Source organism: Myodes glareolus, chromosome 22 (assembly GCF_982192425.1).
Source record: "Myodes glareolus chromosome 22, mMyoGla1.1, whole genome shotgun sequence".
NCBI classification, from domain to species: domain Eukaryota; kingdom Metazoa; phylum Chordata; class Mammalia; order Rodentia; family Cricetidae; genus Myodes; species Myodes glareolus.
Genome location: NC_142047.1, coordinates 52,243,200 through 52,261,753, shown reverse-complemented (window position 1 = coordinate 52,261,753; position 18,554 = coordinate 52,243,200). Strand labels below are relative to the sequence as shown.

At 48.2% G+C, this 18,554-nt stretch overlaps 1 protein-coding gene and 1 pseudogene across 2 annotated transcripts; one reads left to right on the top strand and one right to left on the bottom strand.

The window, feature by feature from the left end:
• Positions 1-437: 437 nt before the first annotated feature.
• Positions 438-17,886, top strand: LOC125402625 (sulfotransferase 2A1-like). 2 transcript variants are annotated; one of them, XM_048437507.3, is made up of 7 exons: positions 438-594; positions 1,187-1,347; positions 8,409-8,623; positions 10,078-10,204; positions 10,354-10,448; positions 15,656-15,836; positions 17,667-17,886. In XM_048437507.3, the coding sequence occupies exons 2-7, from the start codon at positions 1,206-1,208 to the stop codon at positions 17,780-17,782; spliced, it is 876 nt and encodes a 291-aa protein (XP_048293464.3). In that variant the 5' UTR covers positions 438-594; positions 1,187-1,205; the 3' UTR covers positions 17,783-17,886. The 2 variants fall into 2 exon arrangements, with proteins under 2 accessions (XP_048293464.3, XP_085537991.2); XM_085681865.2 differs by lacking the exon at positions 438-594 and adding an exon at positions 623-1,020.
• LOC125402627 (large ribosomal subunit protein eL32 pseudogene) lies at positions 14,175-14,661 on the bottom strand (annotated as a pseudogene).
• Positions 17,887-18,554: the final 668 nt, after the last annotated feature.

Genomic DNA, 18,554 nt, shown 5'->3' with positions numbered 1-18,554 from the left:
GTTGCAAGCAGCAGTGTAGTCATTAAAGTTCTGTGCTTCTTGGCAGCTGCTTAGCGAGCCAGTGAGGCCAGCGGAGGGTCCTGGCAGTGCCGGAGATGAAAACGTCTTGCTGGACGTACTTTGTTAGCACGCTGATCACTTTGTGATGAACTACTACTCACCACAAATGTCAAACTTATACAAACAGCATGGTTTCTAGGGAGGCAAAGAAAGCTGCCCTCTTGTGTTGTCAGAATACAGAGAAAGGGATGCTGCACTGTCTGCTCCGGGGCCCCTCCTGGCCAGCGCCTCCACAGGGGAGCATTTTTGAAACAGAAAAATTGTGTCTTCCCCAGTCACTTATTAAATTGTACTTTAGTCTGCTCAGATCCTCTGTCCTGAAGATTATCCATTTGTTGCTTGCCTATGGGAGTGCTCTTCCAAGTCCCTCAAACTCTGGTTGGGGGCGGGGCACCCCGCAGTCGTCTGTCCCAGGGCCTGCAACTCGAGGGTGGAGCCTCTTTGGAGCTGCCCAACTAGAGCCTGAGCCACGTTTTTTTTAGGGCTGGGCTGCTTGCAGACAGCGAGGCACGGCTCACAGAGAAGGACTTTGTGGTGAGTGGGGATCCCTAGGGGCCACGGGAGATGGGGATAGTGTCAGAGGCTGCTCCAGGATTTAGCAGAAGCATTCTTGTCAACCCAAGCAGGGCAGCTGTGTGGGAAGACTGAAGGGTGGGAACCGTCTCTCTGCTAGATAGGGCTTCAGGACACAGTTCCCACTACTGCTTTGAGGCCTCTGGGAGTGAGACAAGCAGCTCCCAAGCCCACAAGGATATTCATAACATGTCACCAAGCCCACAAGTTTGCTGCTGAGCCTCAGCCCTGCATACAAGTGGCCAAGAGCTGGAGGCCAAGGCAGAATTCTGCTGAGCCAAGGGCCACACTCTGAAGGTCAAACAGATGCTACTGCCAGCCCAAGGCCAGAGCACAAAGATCTGTACTCCCGGAGAGGACTGAGTCCTTCCTTGGCCCAGACATCAGGTAATTCTGACCAAGGTTCTGAGATGGCCCTACAAAGGTGCCTGAGAATGACACCAGCAGCCACCTTGTATGGACCTAGCTCCACATTTTAGTGATGGAACAGCAGACTGATTTGTGCCTGCTGGGAAGAGCTTGGGCCCTGGATAACAGACTCCTTCACCTCCAGCCCCACTCCCAGCATCAGCATGAGTGAACGCATGAACACCACTGAAATCTTCGAAGGCATCCGCTTCCCAGGGTTCATTCACACTCTGGAGTCCCTGAAAGCGGCCTGTGCTTTCCAGTTCCAGGACACAGACGTCCTCTTGGTGACATTCCCCAAGTCAGGTGAGAGACGGGGACTGGGCCAAGGAGCATGAGCAATGCAGGGAAGGGACATCAGTGTGACCTTCCACCCACAGGACCTCCCTCGTTCCCTTTCTTAGACCCCTACATCCCCATCATCACCCCGTCTCCTGTGATTCTGGTGTGAGCTGTAGGGTGTCCTTTTCCTGAGCACCAGCAGCCTCCCGCATACCATTGTCGGGGTCCCACCAACTTCTCTGGTCTTGCTACACTTGCGTGAACATGTTCTTGAGCCTGTGGGAAGATGCTGGCCATGATGTGGGGTGTGTGCACCTGGCTCTATCTGGGGTGCTCTTAGGCACGCGGTCTTTTGGGGACAAGCTTTGCCTTGCCCTGAGCCATGCTGAGGTGAATGGTGTCTGTCGCCCCACTGAAGTGTGTGGACGTGGGGACAGGAACCCTCTAATCACAGAACGATGCCTGCTTTCCCTTCATCCAATGTGGCTGGGGTGCCAGCATGGTTCTGCAAGACTCTGCACGACCGTCCTCTCCCTCTTGAATCCATAGAATAGGCACCCAAGGTAAGGATTCCAATCAGGGGTCGAGCTTGCCTTTGTCTCTTGGGGCCACAATGCCTATTAAGAGTAAGATCTGCCTCCTGTGACTTGGTCACCAGGGCCACTGGATGAGCAAACAGTTCAGCAGATAGGGCCAGCTGTCCCTCCTACACTTCACATTCCTGCCTCCTCTTCCTCTTACACAAGACCTGCATCCCATCCATCACACATAACTGTCCTACTTTGCAGCCACCTTGTTCCCTCCCCCACTCCCCCCCCCGCCACTCCCTGGATCAGAGCCCTCCCTCCCTTCACATCTCACCACACCTACCCACCCAGGGACCTGGTCTGTGGGTCGGGCTGCCCTCGAGAAGGAATGCAGTGGATGGGCTGGGACCCATTAGGCTGTGCCTACAGCTCTCTCTCTAGCCTCCTGCAGGAGAGGGCAGCAGAGCTATGGGCCCTAAGTCCTGCCTGGGTGGGTCCTGGATCCAGAGGGTCAGTGTCCCTGTGTGGGGGCATGGGTGGGGAGGGGTCATCCCTCAATAACCATGTGAGCAGATCCCGATAGAGCAGGGCCTGGTCTGTAGTTGGCAAGAGACGTCGGTGGCCCTGCAGGCAGGTGGGAGGAAAGGGCCACAACTGCTCTGAAGAGCCTTTCCTGGCTTGCATTTGTTTAAACTGGCTCTGTCTGACTTGGGAAAAGGTGGTGGTAACCTTCCTCCCCATTCTGAAAGCTAGGGAAGCTAAGGGAGGGCCCTGTGGCCTCCCATTCCCTTCTAGGAGCCTAGGATTGGATATCTCTGAAGGGAACCCCAGAACAGGGTGACTGCTTGAGGGGAGAAGACCCTGCACAGCTCCCCAGAACACCCTCCTTTTTGCCCGCGGCCTACGCGCCTTACAAATGTCTGAAGTACAGAAAGTCACAGCTCGGTGGAGTGTGTTTGCTTGATGTAGGTGAGGACCTAAGTGACGTTTTTTGTTTTGTTGTTTTTGTTTTCTAGACAGGGTTTCTCTGTGTAACAATCCTGGCTGTCCTAGAACTTGCTCTGTAGACCAGGGTGCCCTCGAACTCACAGATAGTCACCTGTCTCTGCCTCCCGAGTACTGGGAGTAAAGGCGTGCGCCACTACCACCCTATGTTTTAGTTACATTCTTAACAGAGAAGAACAGATTGGCTTTTTGAAAAGACCATTACCAAGGTTTGAATGTTCTGGAACATTCAGTTAAAAAATGGTAGTGAGCCAAGTGTGGTGTTACATACCTTTAATCCCAGAATTCTGCTGGCAGAGGATGGCAGATCTCTGTGAATTCAAGGCTAGCCTGGTCTACATACCAGTCAGAGCTACACAGAGCTACACAAAAAACAAATAAGCTGGGCAGTGGTGGTGCACGCCCTTAATCCCAGCACTCAAGAGGCAAAGGCAGGTGGATCTCTGTGAGTTCAAGTCCAGCTTAGTCTACAGAGTGAGTTCCAGGACAGTCAGGGCTATACAGAGAAAAACCTGTCTTGAAAAAACAAAAGAAAAACACACCGTATTTACCAGAACAATCTCTGAACTTCATAAACCAGCTGAAACTCTTTTGGCCTCATGTCACTCCTCTGCCTTGCTTGATGGAGTCACAGCAGCAGCATCCATACTGAGGAGGTCCCATGCCACGGTGCGGTGAGCGTCACTCTCATCCCAGAGTGGAGCATAAGGCTCAGAGACTGGAAAGGAGATGTGATGACAGAAGCGGGGGCAGACGGGAGGTGTGGAGAGGCTGCAGTGCTGCTTTTGGAGTTGGGAGAGACAGCGTGGAAGGAATATGGTAGCCCCAAGAAGCTGGGAAAGGAATGGTCACAAGGAAACATGGCCTCAGCTGCCAGCTCTGCTAGCACCCAGATTCCAGAAACAGAGTATGAGTTGCATTGTTGAAAGTCATTTGTGTGGTGATTGGTTGTTACATTTATTTATTTGTGTGTGTGTGTAATGTGATGTGTCCAAGCACACACTGCGGCACAGAGCCTGTATGGAGGTCAGATGACAGCTTTCAAGAGTCGGTCTTCTCTTTCCACCACGTAGGTACAATTTTTCAAATTACTGACAAACATAAATCACAGTGACAGAAACAGACAAACAGACAAACATTAAGACGAGCTCATTCTTACCTCCAACTGGGTACAGAATGGATCTGGGGGCGTCCCGATTCCCAGCCAATGCACCAAATGTTGGACCTTAAAGTCCAGTTACTGAGGAGGAGTCGCCCCATTCACGCTGCAGTTGTTGCAAAAGCAAGAGGAATTTTAATTGGCTGGTGGTCAGGGTTCCTCAGCCTCGGGAGGTGAAGGACCCTGAGTGGCTGTTACAGGCTACTTTTAAAGGAAAAAAACGCAGAAGCAAAGGGGGAGTCCAGGAGTTGTTTGTCAACTATTGTGAGAGGCTCGTTTAATGATCAGCTAACTATGATTGATCATTGCTATGGAGATTGCTGGGTTGGTTGAGCAAGGAGGAACATCTTCAGGTTGTTTTGCCCCAGTTCCAGGCACTGGGTCTATTCGGAAAAATACCTGGGAAAGTACCCAAAGCTCCAGTGCACGTGTGGGTGATTATCAGGTTCCTGGTTCCCAGGGGAGGAGGGGCAGTTATGCTGAGATGCCTCAAAAATGTCTGAGTCTTTCAGTTCCCACGGGAGTTTATCAGGCTTGCTGGCAAGGCTCTTCACCATTGGGCCATCTCACCAGTCCAGCTGGTGGTCATTTGCTACAGCAGCTATACCAGGGGGTCGAGGAAGACGCTTGACCACTGCCTCTGTGTCCAGAATCACACGCTACACTTAGCACCATACCAGTACAAGTCCCTTGCCGTTTGGAGTACATGGAGGCCTGAGCAGGTTACTGAGCGGACATTCAACTGCTCAGAATCGGGTCTTGCTTTGTCAGAGCACAGGGGGCCCTGTGTGTCTCTCTCACCCTTCTCAGAAAACCTGCTTTTGTGTCTACTCCTGATCAACATAGGAGCTGCTTGTGTACCCCAGGCTCCCAGAGGCTGACTGGCTCTGCACAATGAGACAACACCTAGCCCTCAGGAACACTCATACCTTCCTGCTCCAGAGGGCACAGAGCCAGCTGCGAAGCTCTGCCTGTCTTCATGAAAACAATGGATGGTGACACAAATGTGCCGCAAGGCAGGAAGGTGGGAATGCCAGCCTTCTCTGAAAGCCACTCCTGCCCAGCTTCTCTATGATTCCAGACCCTTTCAACGACACCTTTTACATCCATGTCTCCGATCTCCTCAATACAGTCAGGTCATTTCCCCATTATTTGTGATTGCAAACGAGATCATACTCAGTAGTGGTCTAAAAATATTAAAGGGAAGAGTCTAGAAATCACTAACTACTGTCTTAAATTGTGTGGTAAAAGCCTCACGCTGTCTGCTTCTTCCAGCCTAGAATGTGGATTGTCCAGTGTACCTATGATGTATATGGAACTGGTCCCATTGATCTCTTAGCGAAGTTCCCAGTTATCAAATCCATAGCTGCAGAATCCAATGCTTGTGTTCAAGTTGCCCTCAGTCCCAAAGGACGTGAGCAACGATGCTGTCCCATGCAGACAAAGAGGCCGAAGAGGGCTTTCTTCCCTGAAAACGTACAAGTTTTCAACCTAATGAGGAAAAGACAAGATCATCTTAGGTTGCGAAGGTTTATGAAAAAAAAAAAAAAACAACGTGAAATTGTGAGGAAGGTAAAGAAATTCAAGCTGGTTTTGCTTTACCACAGAGTGAGGCCAACCTTGAGGCAACGTGGAAAAGGCACTGAAGTTGTACAGGTCCTGTGCTTGGTGGTGAGTGTCCCATGGACGGCGTCAGGATGGCTCCACTGCTCCCAGAACAAAGGGACAGAGCAGCCCTGGTGGGCCTGGGGAGCAAGCAGCAGTCCCCAGCCTGGGGCCAGATGAGACACAGCGAGAAAACAGACTCTAAATAGGTGGAAGAAATGGCTGCTCTCTGGGTGCTGTGGTGCACACCGTTAATCCCAGCACTTGTGAGGCAGAGGCAGTTAAATCTCTGATTTTGAGGCCAACCTGTTTTACAGAGTGAGTTCCAGGACAGTCGGGGCTGTTACACAGAGAAACCCTGTCTCGAACTGAACCACCCCCCCAAAAAAAGAGAAAAGAAACGGCTGATGGCAGAATGCTGTAATTAATCTTGATGTGTGATGTCTTATTTAAGGTTTTATTTATTTGTTTATTTTGAGAGAGAGTCTCTCTGTGCTGCTATGGCTGTACTGAAACTTCCTGTGTGTAGACCAGGCTGGCCTAGAACTCAGATATCCCTGGCCTCTGCTAGAATCAATGGCATGTGCTACCATGCCCCGATCCAAGGCATTTTTATAATAAATTTTATGAAAGAAAAAAATGTAAGGCTGGGAGAATGTGTTCCCATAACCTCTGTTACAGAGCAGTTTTTTTTTTCAAGGCAGGGTTTCTCAGTAACTATGGAACCAGTCCTGGAACTCACTCTGTCGACCAGGTTGGCCTTGAACTCACAAAGATTAGCCTGTCTCTGCCTCCTGAGTGCTGGGAGTAAAGGCATGTGCCACCACTGCCCGGCTCGATATTATTTTGGTTGTACTTTAGAAACGGCCACTGTATGAACATTATAAAGGAATTTGCCACTGGGCGTGGTGGGGCATGTGGATCTCTCTGCGTTTGAGTCACATCCGGTCTACATAGTGAGTTCCAGAACAGCTAGAGCTACAAAGTGAGACCCTATCTCAGAAACAACAACAGTGAAAGAGGACACTGCCTGTTTGTTTGCAATGTTCACACTTGGTTTATTCCTGTGTGGTGTGAAGATCTCCTGTCGCGTTTTACCAGACAGCTATCTGTTGACACAGAGGGGTTGTGCTGGACCGTAGCTCTGAACTTAGCTTTCCCGACCTTCCTTGTGTGTCTTACTGGGCTTCCTGTGGGAGCCACTCTTGTTCTCGAGCCTGGCTGCCATGGGTTTCTTTTCAGTATAATCAGCATCAATTTGTCTAACTCAGTGGAAACCTGAGGGTATTTTTATTGGAATTGTTTTTGATTTGCAGATTAGCGTGGAAGAACTGGTCTATTTATTTTGTCAAGACATCCTGTCTAAGGACAGAGGATTCTCCATCTGCCCAGTCCACCCCCTGTCTTCACAGAGGCGGGAACACTTCCCACAAAGCCTTTCCACATTCCTTCCTCTTGGTCTCAGTCCCTGCTATGGTAGGGCTTTCTCTGCTCTTTCGCCTCGAAGTTGCTACTGTGGGGGCATGAGGACAACTGATTTTCTTTTTTTTCTGAACTAAAAAAAAGTTTATTTGTGATTTTTTTATGTATGGGGTACTTTGTCTGCATGTTTGTCTTTATGATGCATGCATGCCTGGTGCCTGCAGAGGCTAAAAGAGGTTGTCACAGGCCTGGAATTGGAATTACAAACAGGTGTGAGCTTCCATATGGGTTCTGAGAATCAAATCCGCATCCTCTGAAAGCAGGATGCTTTAAGCAGCCAGTGCTCTTAACTACTGGGCTATTTCTCCAGTTCCAGGATTCTGATTTTTTTTTCCAAAGCATACCTTTTTCTTTTCTCTTTCTTTCTTTCCTTCTTTGCTTCTATGGAACAAGGACTGAAACCTAGGGTTTCATGATGCTAGGCCAGTGATCTGCCCTTGAGCCTATCCCCAACCCCAAACATGCTTTTTAGTGACAAGCTAAGGCTGGAAGACAGAAACTGATACCAAAAAAAAAAAAAAAAAAAAAAAAAAAAAAAAAAAAAAAAAAGTGAGATGTGTGGAAGAGATTTTAGGTGCATGCTAGGAAAAGCCTTCATTGCCACAGCAGGCAATTTTGTAGTGAAAGCATAGAAAGAAAAGAGAAAGGAGCTGGAGTTTGGAGTTTGGCAATGGTAGAGTACTTGCTTAATTCATAAGTAGCCCTGGGTTCCACCTAAAGGACCCCAGGAAAGGGAGGAAGGGAGAAGACAGAAGGGGAAAAGGCCCAAGCTCTTTAGAAAACCCCTAAATTAAAGTTACCTAGTTGTGGCAGAGGACTGGAATACTCCTACAAGCACAGAATGTTAGCAGAAATAAAGACAATAAAAACTATACTAAAGGCCAGGTAGTGGTGGTGCAAGCCTTTAATTCCAGCACTCAGGAGGCCGAGGCGGGTAGAACGCTGTGAGTTCAAAGCCAGCCTCGTCTACCTAGTGAGTACCAGGACAGCCAGAGCTACACAGTGAGACCCTGTCTCAAAAAACAAATAAACACATTGATTAGGGTCTCAAATAGCAATAAGGACCACGTTATAGTGGCAGAGACTCAGCTGGCCAGGTTTGGGGTCTGTGGTCTGTGGAAGGTACAACAGTGAGAGTGGGAACTAGGCTTGCCTCAGAACCCTTGCCGTCCTGATTACACTGTTAACAAAGCACCTAATTCATCTGTTACTCTGAGGGGAAAAAAGAAAAACTGGAATGTCTTAGGCAGAAGTAGCCACACCCCCATTACCTGCCCCACTCCTGCTCCCTACCCCTTGTCCTGCAGGTACCACATGGATGCAGCAAGTGCTGAGCCTTATTTTCTGTGAGGGCCACCTGTGGCCTATCTACCACCTCCCCAACTGGTCCCGCATGCCTTGGATAGAGCAAGTCTCCTTTAGCAAACTCTTTCCTGAGCTTAGAAGTTCCTGGCCTCGTCTGTTCACCTCCCACCTGTCTGCCAAACTCCTGGCCCCAGCCCTGATGAAGTCCAAAGCCAAGGTAGGAGACAGGTGCCTTCACGTACCTCAGAGTTTGCGCAAGAGCCAAGGTGGAGTCAGGCTTTGGGGGTCAAAAGAGTCCAAAGGATTTAGTTCACTTTCAAGTCCTGGGGTGAAGGACATGGAATGTAGGAGGGTAGAATAAGCATCAGACCGGATGCTGGATTAGAGGCAGGAAGCTTCTGCCAGGCTAGTAGAATAGCCAAGCCAGATGGGGAGGATGGGGTGGGTCGGGTAGGTTCATTGTTCAGCTGTAGTGAATGTCAGAATCCTCCATCTTCACTAGTTAGTGGTTGACTCTGGGGAAGAGAGGTCCCTTCCTACCTTGGTGGCGGGGGTAGCTGATGAAACTCCAGTAGGTCTTGCAGACACAGGTCCAGGAGACCTGGAGATTGGCGGAACTTTGATAGGCAAGGACCACTTACCCTGTAGGGTGATGGTGGCCATCAGATGCCTGGAACCTGAGAGGGTGAATAACAATGCCCCCTGCAAGACAAAAAAATTTAAATGTAACAATAAAGAAACCAGCTGGATGGTAGTGATGCACACCTTTAATCCCAGCACTTGGGAGGCAGAGGCAGGTGGATCTCTGTGAGTCCGAGGCCAACCCGGTCTATAAGAGCTAGTTCTAAGACAGCTAGGGTTGATACACAGAGAAACCTTGTCTCAAAAAAAAAAAAAAAGAAAGAAAGAAAGAGAGAAAGAAAGAAAGAAAGAAAGAGAGAAAGAAAAGAAAAGAAAAGGAAGGAAGAAACCAGCTGGGCGATGGTGGCACATGCCTTTAATACCAGTACTCGGGAGGTGGAGACAAATAGATTCCTGTGAGTTCGAGACTAGCCTCAGAGCAAGTTCTAGGGCAGGCTCCAAAGCTACAGAGAAACCCTGTCTTGATAGACCAAAAAAGGAAGGAAGGAAGGAAGGAAGGAAGGAGGGAGGAAGGGGGGGGAGAGAAGGGGAGGGGACGGGAGGGGAGGGGAGGGGACAGGAGGGGAGGGGAGGGGACGAGAGGGGAAGGGATGGGAGGGGAGGGGAGGGGAGGGGAGGGGAACGGGAGGGGAGGGGAGGGGAGGGGAGCGGGAGGGGAGGGTAGAGGAAAGGAAAGGAAAGGAAAGGAAAGGAAAGGAAAGGAAAGGAAAGGAAAGGAAAGGAAAGGAAAGGAAAGGAAAGGAAAGGAAAGGAAAGGAAAGGAAAGGAAAGGAAAGGAAAGAGACCAAAAGCTGCCCCTAGGGGCTACCCATTCACTAGCCATACAGGATTCATCCTACTGCAGCTCAGTGGCCATGCCTGGCATCCACTCATCACTACATTTTGGGGGAGTCCAGGTCAGCACTGTGCAACTCTTCCCACCCACACTTCTAGACTGGAGTCAGAGTCCAGGGCTCAGCTACTTCAGGTCACGGCAGCTGGGGAAGTCTTGAGCCTCAGAGCACTGAGAACCAGGACTCTGTCCGCCAGGTGGTGTACATGGCACGGAACCCCAAGGACACCCTTGTTTCCTTCTACCACTTCCACCGACTAGCCAGCTTCCTGCCCGACCCCAGCTCCTTCGAAGACTTTGTGGATGAGTTTCTTGAGGGCACAGGTGGGTCTCGGGGACTGAGGGGGCTCTGTGAGAGCTGGCGGGCAGCTTTGCGTCTTGTTCCAGCCACCTCTGAGGTCACCCTGCTCCTCCTGGGTCCCAGCCACGTGCCGCTGGGACTGCAGCACCATCTCTGCTTCTTTCTTCGTCAGGCTTCTTCGGCTCCTGGTTTGACCACGTGAAGGGGTGGCTGGGCCTCCAGAAGGACCTAAATTTGCTTTTTGTCACCTATGAGGAGCTGCACCAGGTGGGCACCCCTTCCACATATCCAACAGGTCACCTACAGCCATGTCTGCCTCAGTCAAAGCCCTGGCATCCTCAGCTCTTCCAGAACATTCTGTGAAGCTTGTTTTCCTAAGGCAGGTCTACCAACGATATTGTGCTTTCAGAATTTCTGACTGCTTCTGATTCAGACACTCTCCAGCTTCCCCAAAGTAACGGCCATTGTGAGCCTGGTTGGTAGGAGATTCAAGCAATTTTTAATTTTTATCTTAAGTGTATGAGTGTTCATCTTCATGTGTGTCTGGTACCAAGTGTGTGCCTGGTACCCAAGGAGGTCAGAAGAGGACACTGAATCCCTGGAACTGGTGTTAATAGACAGTTGCAGCATCTAGCACCATGTAACATGTAGCACCATATGGGTGCTGGGAATCGAACCCAGGTCCTCTACAAGAGCAATAAGTGTTCTTAACTTCGGAGACATCTCTCCAGCCTGAGTTTCAAGAAGTTGTAATGTACATTTAGAACTTTAAGATTGTGGATCTGGAGAAACAGCTAAGTCAGGAAAGTGCTCATGGAATGCGTGTGAGGACATGTGCTTGATCCCCAGAACCCACATCAAAAAGTCAGGGTTGGGGATACACCCTGGGAGAGAGAGAGACAATCAGATCCCTACGGTTCACTGGGCCGGCAGCCTGGTCTGTTTGGTGAGTTGAGAGTCAGTGATAGCCGGGCAGTAGTGGTGCACACCATTAATCCCAGCACTCGGGAGGCAGAGGTCAGCCTGGTCTAGAGAACTAGTTCCAGTACAGGCTCCAAAGCCACAGAGAAACCCTGTCTCGAAAAACAAAACAAAACAAAACAACAACAACAACAAAAAAGTCAGTGATAGACCTTTTCTCAAAAAACAAGACAGATTTCTCTAAGGAAAAGCACTTGAGATTTTCCTTTAGCCTTTGTACACGTGCACGCACAGAGAGAGAGAAAAAGAGAGAGAGAGGGAGAGGGAGGGAGAGAGGGAGAGAGACAGAGAGACTGAATAAAAAAATTAAGGACCAGAGAGATGACTCAGTGAATAAAGGCTTTTGTTGGACTGGCTCAGTCCCTGAAACCCGTGTGGTAGAAGAATTGGTCCCTTTTGGTCCCCACACGTTGCCTTAAGTTATACTTTTCATCTATTGATGTTATTTTTGTGTTTATCCATCAGAGTAATTTTTGATTCATATTTGACTGCATTTGAAAATTCAGATAAGCTCCTGCAAGCAGCCCCTGTGCTTTCTACTGGAACAGACAGGCCTGATTACTCAGCCCACCCTGGCACAGCCAGCAAATTTGATGCGTGATGCTGGAGAACCTTGAGTTCCCTGAGCTGTTCCAATATTATGTGTAAACAGCAAGATTTTTAACTCAGAATAACAAGATGAAATCCACTTCTTTGCAGTATGTTTTAAATTATATCCACAAGGCTGACCTTTCAGACGCCGGCAGCTCCGGCTCCAGCTGTTGAGACTGCGTGTGCTTAGGGATTTTTGGGAATCCAAGCTCTGTTGGGTCCTAGAAACTGTACACATTCGCCCCCCTCCACACACCGCAGAACAAAGACGACCATAAATAGATTCACATCAGTAGATGTTTAGGCCTTTCCAAGTGAATGAGTTTTGCTGCAAAAAGTAAAGCTTGATCTTCAAGGCTTTTCTTGATCAAATTCTTTAAAGATGTGACATCTCTGGGTGCCAAATACAATGTGCCCTAAACACAAAAATATATTAATACTTGAGGTTAGAGTTTTCAAGATTTTTATACCCTGCTTCTAATCCTCGGCAATTGGTGGTATGGACCTGGTTGGACCACACTTGGCCACAGCATCTGACAGGGGCTGAGACCAGACATCTTGGCCTGGAATCCCCTGTTGTGTCTCTTTGGGCTTTGATTTCTGTGTCCCACAATGGGCTGGGCTTGCCCACATCAGTCATTAATCAAGAAAATACTGTTTAGTCTGCAGGTCAATCTTATGAAGGAACTTCCTCAACATTCCCTCTTCCCAGACAAGTCGAGGTTTGCATCAAGTTAACAGAAGCCACAAGGACAATTGACCCCTAGTTAACTTGACACAACAACGCTGTTAAACAATAACCTTTCCTTTCTTTCTTTCTTTCTTTCTTTTTTTTTCTTTTTTTTTTTTTTTTTTTTTTTTTTTTTGGTTTTTCGAGACAGGGTTTCTCTGTGGCTGGCTTTGGAGCCTGTCCTGGAACTAGCTCTTGTAGACCAGACTGGCCTCGAACTCACAGAGATCCACCTGCCTCTGCCTCTACCTCCAGAGTGCTGGGATTAAAGGCGTGCGCCACCACCGCCCGGCAACCTTTCCTTTCTTATGTATCCAAAACATCTCATAGTAATAGCAAATCACAATATAAAACAACCCATTTATCTATCTATCTATCTATCTATCTATCTATCTATCTATCTATCTATCTATCTATCATCTATCTATTTTGGTTTTCAAGACAGGGTTTCTTACTGGGCTGTGGTGATACACACCTTTAATCCCAGCACTCAGAAGGTGGAGGCAGAAGCAGGTGAATCTCTGTGAGTTTAAGGCCAGCCTTGAAAACTTTGTTTTCAAGAGAGAGAGAGAGAGAGAGAGAGAGAGAGAGAGTTCCTCTGTGTAACCCTGACTGTCCTGGAACTCACTCTGTAGACCAGGCTGGCCTCAAACTCAGAGATCTACCTGCTTCTGCCCCCAAGTGCTGGGATTAAAGACACCACCACCATCTTGCCATTTTTTAAAATTTTTTAAAGAATAAATTTTTATAGTTTTATTGAGATTATAATCACAATATTTCTCCCTCACTTCCTCCCCCCCCTTAATCACACTTCCATAAAGCCCTCCCTTTGTTCTCCTTCAGATGCATGGCCTTTTCTTTCATTGTTACTGCATCCCATACACTCCTAGAGACACTTTCCTTGCTGCAGTCATACTGCTTGAATGTATGCTCCTCACCCCCACAGATAAGTGTAGTCCTCACCCCTTCAAGGAAATGTCTCTTTGCAGTAGCTAGTCACTATCACAGAAAACCACAACCCGTCAAAGTGCAGAGTGGGAGAGCCCAGTCCCAGTGGGCACATACACATTCCATCTTAAAAGTCCTAGTCTTTAAAGATTCACCTTAAAAGCTCAAACATCCATGTCTCTTCAAAACATCCAAAATCACTTTCAAAGTTCAAAGCATCTCAAAGAGGGAGGAATCAAAACCATAGTCACAATTAAATCAAAGCCAAACCAAAATCCAACAGTATAACACGTTAAGAATCTGATGGTGGGGACCCACCCACAATCCTCTGGGCTCCAGAATGGCCTTAGCAACTCCACCTCCCCAGCTCTGCCAACCAAAGCACACATTCCCATGTGCATATGTATGTGTGTTTGTATGTAGACATATATGTCTATGTATATGTATGTATATGCTTTCATATACACACGTATCATTAGTTTTTTTGTTTAATTTTTTAAAAATATTTCTTTATTTGTTTATTATGTATACAGTATTCTGTCTGCAGGCCAGAAGAGGACACCAGGCTTCATTACAGATGGTTGTGAGCCACCATGTGGTTGCTGGGAATTGAACTCAGAACCTTTGGAAGAGCAGGCAATGCTCTTAACCGCTGAGCCATCTCTCCAGTCCTTTTGTTTTATTTTTTGGATTTTTTTTTGCAGTTTTTGTGGTTTTATTTAAACACAAATAAAACACGCCATCTACTCATTCTCTTCCCTGCGTAGCCTGGCGTTGGGATTGGTGACCCCGATGGCCAGCTGTGCTGCTCTTTCTACGATGGCTTTTCGGTTCTTGGAGGAAACGTTGTGAGCAGTCACAGCACAGTAAGATTTGTGCACATCAGCAGCTCCTCCAGCTCCTTGACGCTGTGGACCAGAAACTTCCGGAAGCCGCTAGGCAGCATCTGCTTGGTTTTCTTGTTGCTCCTGTAACCAATGCTGGGCATCAGGATCTGGCCCTTGAATCTTCTCCGCACCCTGTCGTCAATACCTCTGGGTTTCCACCAGTTTCACTTAATTTTGACATATCCATCTGCCTGGTGCTGGATGAACTTCTTGGTCCTCTTTTTGACGATCTTGGGCTTCACCAGAGGCCGCAGGGCAGCCATGATGCCACAGAGGAGATGGCAGCTACCTCGCAGACAGCGCCGAGGACGAAGCGTTAGTTAGTTTTTTGAGGCAGGGTTTCTCTGTGTAGTTCTTGCTGACCTAGAACTTGCTGTGTAGACCAGGCTAGCCTTGAACTCACAGAGACCTACTTATCTTTCCCTTCCCCATGGAGGGATTAAAGACAACATACACCACCACAGCCAGATCCCAATGTAGTCCTTTTTTAAATTTTCTTCAGATTTATTAACCTTATTTTTTATGTGTCTTTTTTTTATTTTCTTCAGATTTATTAACCTTATTTTTTATGTGTCTAAATGTTTTACCCACATGTATGTCTGTGCACCACACACAATCCTAGTGCCCTCAGAGGTCAGAAGAAGATGTCAGATCTCCTAGAACTGGAGTTACAGACAGCTGTGAATTGCTGTGGGTGTACGGGGAATTGAGCCTAGTTTCTCTGCAAAAACAAGTTCTCTGAAGTGCTGAAACACCTCTCCAGCCCCCCTTGCATTCTTAATGGCAATAAAATATTCCATGATATAGACATAGCTAAAATAAATCCCCTTCTTGGTTGGATTTTATGCTGTTCTGAGCTACTTCCTTTAACAGATAATACTGAATTGAATATGGTTGTTCACATTTCTAATTACTTGTACAAATTTTTAATATATACCTGGGGGGTATTGAGACAGGGTCTCTCTATGTAGCTCTGGGTGTCCTGGAACTAACTCATTCTATAGACCAGTCTGGCGCGAACTCACAGAGATCCACCTGACTCTGCCTGCTGAGTGCTGGGATTAAAGGCACGAGCCACTAAGCCCGGTTTATAACTTTTATTTTTAAATATGTGCTTCTATGTGTATCTATGTGGATACTTGTGCATTGGACCCCTTGGCGTGACAGTTACAGGCAGCTGCGAATTGCTTGGTGTGGGTGCTGGAGACTGAATTTGGGACCTTTGCAAGAGCAGTATGTACTCATTCTTAACCTACTTTCTCTAGTCCCTACTTGTATTATTTTAATGTCGTAACTATGTGTCCATTCCTCTGGGTTGACTCTCTTTCTGGGTCCAGGAACCCCGCCGTACCATCCGGAAGATAAGTGAATTCCTGGGGCGCTGCCTGCAGCCAGAAGAGGAAGATGTCATACTGGAGCACTGCAGCTTCTCCTTCATGAGTCAGAGCAACATGGTCAACTACAGCCTTTTGTCCAAGGAGATCATGGACCATAGCAAGGGCAAGTTCCTGAGGAAAGGTAGGCCTCTTTCCCAGGCTCCATTCTGGGACCAGTCAACACTCATCTTTTGTTCGTTTGTTTTGTTTTTTAAGACGAGGTCCCTATGTTGTCTTGGCTGACCTGTAGACCAGGCTGGCCTCGAGCTCACAGAGATCCTTATGCGTCTGCCTCCTGAGTGCAGGGATTAAAGGTGTGCACCATTGTGCCTGTCCTCCTGTCTTTTTGTACCTGATGACAGCCCCCAAGTCTACCCTGTCAACTTGCTTTCCATGGCCTTCCTCGTGTCTCCGCAGCATTAGTGATGCTGAGGACAGTCCCGCCCCCTGCCATTCTCCTCTGGGGCACCTTCACAGGTGTCTCTTTTTGGCCTCAGGCTACAGTTCTGTCTCAGACCTCTCCTCCCAGAGCCACCCAACTTTCTGGAAACCTCTCAGAAAGTGCCTCAACTCCATCTCTGAGAACTCGTCCAAAAGAAACTGACCTTCACTATTATAATGGGCAACGAATTCTAGCATTGCCTGAGTCAAGCCCCACCCAACCAGTTCTGAAGAGTGGGTTCTGGAAAATGTCTTTATCTGCCTGAGTATCTGTGGGATGCTTGGCTGTAGAAAGAAGGAGGTGTCTGTGGGGTCCCCATGGCAACTAAAAGTATACCTTGCTATTGTTCCTGATAAAACCCCTGGGTGCACCAGAAACTCTTGCCTTTTTAAAAATTTATTTATTTATTTATTTATTTATTTATTTATTTATTTATTTTGTATTCTGCCTGCATGTACATCTCTGTGAGGGTGTCTGATTATCTGGAGCTGGCATTAGAGGCAGTTATGAGCTGATATGTGGGTGCTAGGAATTGAACCTGGGTCCTTCAGAAGAGCAATTAGTGTTCTTAACAATTGAGTCATCTCTCCGGCCTCCGACCTCTTGCCTTTCTTAACAGTTAGAAGAATTAGAGCTGTCCTCACAGTCTCCAACAAGACAAATCCTTAGGGCAGATCTTAAAGGTGCACATGAACCCAGGCACTGGCCTCCAGCTCCCAACTAAATGTGACTTCAGGATGGGGCAGCTGTGAGTGCTCATGACCACACCCTGTTATAAGGTGGCCAACTGCTCAGCAGCTGAGACCCAAAATAATCACACAGAAACCATATTATTTAAATCGCTGCTTAGCCCATTAGCTCTAGCTTCTTATTGGCTGACTCTTACATCTTTATTTAACCCATCTCCAGTAAATTGTGCATCACCACAAGGTCATGGCCTACCAGCAGAGTTTTGGCGTGTCTGTCTCCGGTGGCTCCATGGTTTCTCCTTCACTCCTCCTTTTTCCCAGCATTCAGTTTAGTTTTCCCTGCCTTCCTAAGTTCTGCCCTATCAACAGGCCAAGGCAGTTTCTTTATTCACCAATGGTATTCACAGCATACATAGGGGAATCCCACATCAACATCCCTTGGCTGCCACCCAAAGCTTACAGACTAGGAGTTCTCACACAGCCCTGGAGACCAGAACAAGGCGTTCTTGGGCCATGCTCCCTCCGGAGGCCCCGTCCTGCCTCTTTTACTCCTATGGCTCCAATGCTCCCAGTTTCTGGTTATGTCACTTGCGACTCTACTCCCACACTTGATGATGACACCTGTCACTAGGTTAGGCCACTCTTATCCGCTCTTAACCCACTTCCAAATCAAGTCATGTTCCCAGGTGTCAGGTGGGAGGTGCACACGCCCCCTACAGGACATAGTCCTAAGTGTAAGGGATGGAGAAACAGTGGTCAGACTCTCAGCGGTTGGCTTGTGGTGTATTCTTGATGTCTTCTCTCCCTGTCTGACTCATGCCATCTGCCCTTACTCCGCCAGGTGTTGTGGGGGACTGGAAGGAACACTTTACTCCTGAACTGGACAAGAAGTTCAATGCTGTCTACCACTCCAAGATGGGTGACTCTGGTCTCTGCCTCCCCTGGACCATGGACTGACTCTTCTGACCCATCTGGCCTATTTGCACGGACCTCTCCTCCTACTGTGCTATGCCCCTGATCTAGCAATAAAAGCTCAGGTCCATGCTGTGCAGACTACCCCAGCTCCAGTCTGGATCTGTGTACTTTATACCCTTCACCCTGGGACTCAAGAGAGAAGGGGGATGTACACCCTCGGGACCCACCTTTTTCTCTAGAGCTTTGGTGTTTACTGGGCTGCCATCCTAAAGTTTTCTTCTGAACCCCCAGACGTGACCTCCCTAGACCTTATAGCCTAGGATCATTCTTTCAGAGAGCAAGAGTAGAGATGTAGACAACAGGGAAGTGCCTATGGGGTTCCCTAGGAGACCAAATCTAAACCAGAGAACTCAAAGTAAGTATTGGGAACAAACACCAACCAACCCAAGTAATGGGAAAGGTCTCTGCCCACTCACTGGGTCTCCCAGAATATGTGGGCTGCCTACCTGTATGGCTGCCATCCCAACCACATGTTCACAGCAGCAAGCTTCTGCTCTGGAAAGGAAGAAGGGTTGGCAGCTCTGGACAGAACTGGGCTCAAGTGGAGCCAGCAAAATCCCTTCTAGTCCTCCCTGTGCCAGTGTGCTGCCCATCTGCCTGCACTCTGTGGAATACTCTGATGGCAATGTGACAAAGAGTCAGTCCTGGTTTAGAGCCAAGGCGTGCTCTGGTCCAAGTAGCTGGCTCTAGTACAGGTTGATTCAGAGCTCCGTCCTATTTTCCCTTAGAGCCAGTTCTACCAGCTGTCTGCTCA